The sequence below is a fragment of the Phialemonium atrogriseum genome (genome assembly GCF_030411735.1).
Source record: "Phialemonium atrogriseum strain 8032-3 unplaced genomic scaffold QBC33scaffold_3, whole genome shotgun sequence".
Lineage (NCBI taxonomy): Eukaryota > Fungi > Ascomycota > Sordariomycetes > Cephalothecales > Cephalothecaceae > Phialemonium > Phialemonium atrogriseum.
The window spans coordinates 820,731-827,678 of record NW_026848140.1 but is presented as its reverse complement, the minus strand read 5'-3'; the positions used below and the strand labels follow the sequence as shown (position 1 = coordinate 827,678).

Genomic DNA, 6,948 nt, shown 5'->3' with positions numbered 1-6,948 from the left:
CGCCCCCCCCCCCCCCCCCCCCCCCCCCCCCCCCCCCCCGCCCCCCCGCCCCCCCCCCCCCCCCCCCCCCCCCCCCCCCCCCCCCCCCCCGGGCGGGAGAGATAGGGAGGAGGCTCTGCCTACGTCATGGGCAGGGCAGCTGGGGAGTTATATACTAGCTCGATAATAAGAGAATGGGCTTCAATATCCCGCCGCCCGGGGAACCCGGTCTTTGGGTTGTTGAACCGGTGGTTTTGGTCCACCCCCTTGTTAATGGGCAAACATCATCCTGATACTATCAACCGGCGTGCCGGACAGGGCCTTGGTTTGTTTGCTCTTTGTTTGAATCTAAATGTTACTGGAAACACGGGAGAAATACTGCAACCAGGGAGCATCCGCGCCCCTGGTCGTCCCCAGGAGAGATGCTCTCTTCTATGCCGCTTGGAAAGGCGGCGTCGTTCTAGATATGGTACTTCCCTACCCCGATTCGAGGATGACCGTAGAGTCAGTCGATATCGTCTATTACCAGCATTTCAAAATGGGCTAGGACCCCTATCCTCGCAAGACCCAGGGCAAGCATGTCACACAGGGACGAGAGTAGGAGGGAGAGGAGCCATGAGCCCCTGTCTCTAGCAAGTGCGAGTAATTGTGATTTGGGAGGCCACGAATCGCGATGCGTGCCTAGTTATCCGATATACCTTTACAGTACTTATACAACAAAATCTTCCGTGGTGGCTCTGTCTATTATGTTCGGTATCGCCCCTAGAAACCACCGCCAATCCGGTGTGGCTGCTGTGCAGCATTCCTCCTTCCAGGCCTGCGACATTTGCGGCAATTTATTCGATAACTTCGTCAGAGCCGCTCCGCCCCGAGGACGGACTCCAAGTGATAGAGTGAAATAGAAGGGAAGAAAGAAGGGGAAAGAACGAAATGAACCAAGCAAATGGGCGTCCCTAAACTTGAAGGTTGATCGTAGGTAGGGGCTCCCGCACAAAACGCCTAAATCCCAACCACTATCCGGCAGATGCACCCGGACTTTGGCGGGGGGACCTCAGCCGTGGCGGAAGGTGCACTTATCCCCCTTGTTGCACTTCCCGCGTGCCCAGAAGGTGCACTGCTTGGTGCCGATAAGGGCCCGGTTGATGCCTCGGAGATGCTCGGGAGTGTCTCCTTGGTCCCGGCGGCCGGCCCTATCGCGGCCCTGATCCGGCCCCCCAGAGCGAGCGGCCGCGCCGGAAGCGTCTCGCTGGTGCTGTGGCTGGTGGTTATAGCCTTGAGAGGCACTGGCGTATGACTGCCCATTATTGCCTCCCTGGTTTTCGAAACCCCCGTACTGGTAGTGGGTCTCACCACCGCTTTGGAGGCCTTGAACTCCCTGGTTTTGCTGGCTTTCAATCATCCTAAGCAGCATGTGAGCCTGATTCACGTCTGTTAAATTGGTCAAGCCACCGACACCAGGCTGCGACGCCTGCGGGAGTCCGGGCTGTTGCTGAGCCTGGTTCAAGGCGGCCAAAAGAGCTTGCGCGGCATCCGGAGCCGGGGCCAGCCGTTGGGACATCGGAGCCGGGGCCTGATGCTGGGACAACGAAGCCAGGGCTTCTAACATGGCGTTGAACTGTCCCGCTTGAGGACCCGCACCTGGCTGTGGTTGAGTCGCGGCCGCGGGCGTGGAGGCGAGGTGCTGGAACTGCGTATAGGCATTTTGCGGCTCCGAAGCATTCGGCTGAGAGTAATAGGGTGGCTGCGCCGCCGGAGCCTGGTTGTTGAAATGAGCAAATACGCTGGCAAGAGTCGGCTGAGCAGGTTGAGCAGGCTGCTCCGCTGCTGCCTTCCGAGCGGCTTCCTGTTGGTCCTGGCCGAACCCTTTGTACCACTCTGCACGCCTCGCCGGGTCTTGCTGCCAATCCGGAGGCTCCTGGGCGGGGGCCGGCTTGCCCCGCAACTTCCTCACAACATCCTCGATAGTGGCGGAGGCATTCTGGACCTCGGGGTCGTCGTAGGCCTTCCGTTTCAGAGCCCTCGGTCTATTGGGCTCCGGCTCCACCCACTTCTTGGCAGCCTGGCTGCTGAGGAGCTTGAAGACATTCTGGTCTCGCTCCTCCTGGCTTGCATGCTCATCGCGGGCTGCTGCGGCCTTTAGCTTCTCGTTCGCCAGCGCGACCATCTCCTCGGCCTTGCTGGCGCGATCGGCCTCCTCTATCCGCTGGAGGAGGCGCTGGGACGTCACTTGCGGGCCGTACTGATCCATATCGCTCCAACGCTGGCGTATCTCGTCGAACTCTGGCTCATCCGGGAGGTGGATGCCGTCGTCCTTAGGCTTATCAGCTGGCTCAGGATGAGTCAAACCTGCATTGGTCGTTCCAGCCACAGGCTGCTCAGGCTCACGAGGAGGGGATTTCGGGGTCGCCGGAATATCGCCGGGGTCGGTGTAGATAACCATAAGCGTCGTGTTCTCTCTCTCCTCCATGAATTTCTGGTGATCAGTGGTGAAGGTTCGTTTTCCGCCGCGAGTCCAGTAAGCCTCGCCTCGCATCCGCTTATCCGGTACAATGACGCTAAAGTCGATCAACGTCGGCTCCTTCCACGGGCGGAGCACTCCGGAACGGCTCTTCTTGAGATGGTTGCCTTCCGCTTTATCGTCGCCCGCGTCTAAGATCATGCTGTCCTCCCGACCCTCGTCCTCGGCGGCCTCTTTCTCGAATATGCGGACGCTAGTAAGCTCGCTGCCTTCCTTGAAGCTCACTCGAAGGCCTCGCTTCCTGCGCTCCTCTTTTCGCAAGCGGCGGGCTCTCTCCTGGGGTGTCTCCGTGGGATCGGGCGACCGAGTTGGGGTCGGCGAGGCGGGCTTGACCTTCTTTGGCTCAGCAATTTCTGCCATCAAAGCGGCGAACTTTGATGGTCCCTGCTGCGAAAATTCCGCCTTGGGAGGTTCGGTTTTCTTCGCCCTGGTCATCTTGGCAGCTTCCAAGCTTGATAACAGAGTTGTCGGAGCAGCCCTCGGCCTGGCCACCTCGGACTTTGAGAGTACGGAATCTGGAGGAGAGTCCGTGGTTGTTGGAGCTCTGCGAGGTTCCAGCTTGAGCTGGTCAGACTTGCTCAATTCCGGTTTCTGGACTGGTTTGGCGAGGGGTCGAGATTTTCCTGGTAGAAGGCCGGTGCTAGGGCGGGGTTTGGTAAGCGTTGCGGTGGTAGGCTGAGAGGAAGATGATGGCGCCTTGGACGCGACGGTTTTCACTCCAGGGTGAGGCGCGGCAGTTTTGGTCTCCGTGGCAACCTTTTTGGAGGCCCTGGTTTCGCCGTCATCGTCAGACGGTCGCTTCGAAGATGACGAACCCGACGAGGGCTTTGTAGGGACCCCTTTGTCAGGCTTCGGTGCCATACCTGCCGACGGCAACTTGGACGTAGTCGAGGAATCAGAGGAGGATTTTGCCAACTTGGAGTTCTCGTGGCCCCCATTCCCCTTGGCTATTGCGACGATTTTGGCTAGGGAAGATTTCACCTCGTCGTCTCCCTGTTCCTGCAATCTTGCCCGTGCAGCAGGAAATTTGCACTCTTCCAGCTGGACAAAAGTAAGGGTGGTGAAGTAGGTGAAGAGTCGGAGGACGGCCTTGACGAGAGGTGCGTTGTGTTCAGAACAATTTATCATGTTGATGATTGTTTGGAACAGCGGAGCGACGCTCATCCGCTCCCCCACCGCCTTCAAGACCCGTGGGTCGCCCTTGTCCAAAGCCACGACCACAATGCGCTCAACTACCTTGCGCAGCGGCTCGATCTCGCTCCTCAGCACACGTATCTCCTCCTTGCCAGCCGGTGATGGCTTCCGACTGTTTTCCTTGATAGCTTTTGGCAGGGCTCTGTAGCTGTCTGCCGCCCGCAGCTTCGTCAACTTGATCTTGAGGAATTTGCCGAATTCATCCGCCATCTTTTCAATAAACATGGCATCCGGTTGCCACCCAGGGGGGATATCCAGGATCGCGGCAGCTTCGCGCTCAGCAACCACGACTTCGTCATCTGATAGGGACTGCATTGAAAGTAACGTTAGGCTCTCACTCAAGTGTCTTCACCCCCAGATCTGAAGCCAGGACAAGGGGTCAAGAGTTTCCTTTTACTCACTGGTGGTTGTTTTAAAATGTCATCTCCATGACCATGCCTCTTCAGCTCTTCCTTGACCTTCTTTTCCAGCTTCGCAGGCCATCTCTCTGGCAAGTCTTTGAACAACGTTAGCATGAGAACGTATTATCCAGCTGCATATCTACTCACCGTGGCCAGAGCGATCCAAGTCCCGCCTCAAGTTAGAATCGAGCTGTGCTCGCTTTGCTCTAGCTGCAGGTCCAGCCGGGTCCTCTTTCAGAGTAGGGAGGTATGCTTCTATATGCCTGCCGAGGCTCTCTGACGGTATCGAGAAGCTCCTCTCGGGGAACAACCGACGTTTGTCGGTTCTCAGATAGACAGGGACCATCTGCTGTTTTAGGATTTTCCCCCAGGGCTCTGGCGCCGTCTCAACCACAAGGTGCTTAGCCCCTTCCCATGAAGTGGCAGTCCCATCTCTCAGTCTCGCAAGGAGGGATTCGTCCACCTTCAAATATGGATCCGGGACGGTAATTTGACTGCCTGAAACCTGGCTAGTGCTGGTTGTGGAACGAGGAGCAGGCTGCTGATCCAGGCGATTTCCAATCGTAGGCGCAGACCCAGCCGGCCTATTGGCTTGCCTTACTACCGGTGTCGCCGTTGATGAAGGCTGAACAGCCTGCCGGACGACGGGCTGGTGACCCTGATGGGGTAAATTCTGAGGGGTGATCTGACGAGGGACACTCTGATGAGGGACACTCTGATGAGAGACACTCTGGTGAGGGACACTCTGTTGAGGGACATTCTGGTGAGGGAGACCTTGGTGGGGAGGATTCTGATGAGAGAGTCCCTGATGGGGCGGATTCTGATGAGGGGCAGTCTGATGAGGGGGGTTCGGATGAGGGGGGCTCTGATGAGGAGGATTTGGATGAGGGAGATTTCCAAGATCCTGGAGCTGATGGTGTTGCGCAAACTGAACTGGCGGATTCGGATTCTGATGAGGGAGATGCTGATGAGAGAAATTCTCGAGATTCTGGAGATGACGCTGTTGCGGAAGCTGGACTGGCGGATTTGGATTCTGAACATGGGGCTGGAATGTCTGGTTCGGAAGCGATGGATGGCTGTGGTAGTCATTTACCACATGTCCACCTGCACCACCGTGCCAGTGAGATTGAACTTCCGGCATTCCCTGACTGTAGCCATTCTGGGGCATGCTAAATGGGGCACTGCGCCCAGCGGCGAAGCCTTGGGATGCGCCATTCGGAACTCGGCCAGTTTGGATGTTGGACGCGTGGCCAACATCGAAACGGAGGGCCGTCTGGGGGTAGTTGGAGCCCAGTTGTTGCTGAGGCGAATACTGAGGAGCAGGAGCAGGTGGGATGCTCGAGCTGACTTGCGGGTTGGGTGGAAGGTATTGACCCGAATAGTTGCCAAATGATGTGCCATTAACGGCATTCAAGGTATTGCCTGGGAGCGGATACTCGATGAAATCGCCGGCCCAGTTTCCATCGCCAACCAGAGCGGGCTCGAAGCCTCCCGGGCCGCCGTGGGGCTCACGCTCATCCATACCCGCTGGACCAGAGACTCTTTCTGGACGACCAAGAGAAAGGGGGAGGCCCGTGCTGAAAGTTGTCAGTTTGACCCAGAAAAGGATTGGGCGGGTTAAGTGCATACAGTTCTGGTTGGTGGAGTTGTATGCACCAATCCGAAGAATTTCAAGATGCCCAGTCACCACCAAAAACCCAAGGCAATCCGAAAATGAACCAGTGATTAGAAGCTTGACTGTTTCAATAAAGAGAAGATAGACCACTGAAAGGCTGGTTTGAATGAGATTGTGCTTGCTCGCAACCTGGGCTGAGAGGGGATGAAGATGAGAGTGAGGGCGTGGGATTAGAAAAGAATGGAGGAAATTTTTTTAACGGGGTCCTTATTTAGGAAGCGAGGAGTTTTAATGGTTTAATGGCCAACGGGGGTGAATTTTGAGATTGGCGGGGGTGTGGCGCTAATCAACGGTTCGGAGCTTTTGGAGGGCGATGGCCCGGTGGCACTATGACGAAAACAGGCTAGCGGGTGAATCTAGGACGGAAACTGATCAGCTGCCAGAAACCTAACACCACGCAAGTAAAGCTGGACGGGACCCTGAAAAGGGGCCCTGGAATATAGGGCCTCGACGGATGGTTCCCACTGGACAGTGAAGCATGACGGCAGACCCGGGGAGAGCAACATTGGCTAGAGAGAGAGACTGGTTCGAGGAGAGCTGCGCTGCACATGATTTTGAGACATCCCCCGGAGGGGGGCAGCGTTGCGAAGGGTTCCGCGGGTCGGCGTGTTGATCGGTCGGGATTTTTAAGAGGAGCCTGCCTGCCCTGGATCTGACTGACAGCGGATGGATTGATTGTTGATTGATTGATCTGTCCCAGCTCGCCCATTCTCTCTCTCAGCGCCCCCGATTTCCAGAACATGGAGTTCGCCATCACCGCTGCCAAGACAGAACGTCATGTCGGCGGTGATTTTGAGAGAGAGAGACGGGAGAGAGGCGTAACGTAGATGCAGGGCTGGACTTGGACGGGTTTGGCTCAGAGCTGCAGGCACATTGCCGTTTCCCCAGGTGGTGTGCACAATCACCCCGCCAGCTCTGCCGCCAGCGCCAGCGCCCACATCCCGCATCCGCCTTTCTCTATGGTCGCCGTATGGGGCAATTAATGGCAGCCATGGATGGATTCAAGCCAGCAGAATTGAGTCATGATCAATTATTGCAGGCCGTCTCTCCATATTCAGAAATTGGTGGTCATATGTTTCTCTCTCACGCTTTGCTGTGTTGCTCTCCGCAGTCGAATCTGCACCCTTCTTCTCCCTTGACGGGAATGCTTAAGTGTTACTCCCCAAGGTTGTGCCTGTCAC

At 56.9% G+C, this 6,948-nt stretch overlaps 1 protein-coding gene across 1 annotated transcript; it reads right to left on the bottom strand.

The window, feature by feature from the left end:
* Positions 1-1,030: 1,030 nt before the first annotated feature.
* On the bottom strand, positions 1,031-5,614 carry QBC33DRAFT_511812 (uncharacterized protein; the record flags this gene model as incomplete). Its single annotated transcript, XM_060425868.1, has 3 exons — positions 1,031-4,000; positions 4,093-4,187; positions 4,240-5,614. 3 exons carry the CDS (start codon positions 5,612-5,614, stop codon positions 1,031-1,033), a joined length of 4,440 nt encoding a protein of 1,479 aa, XP_060287230.1.
* Between the last annotated feature and the right edge of the window lie 1,334 nt (positions 5,615-6,948).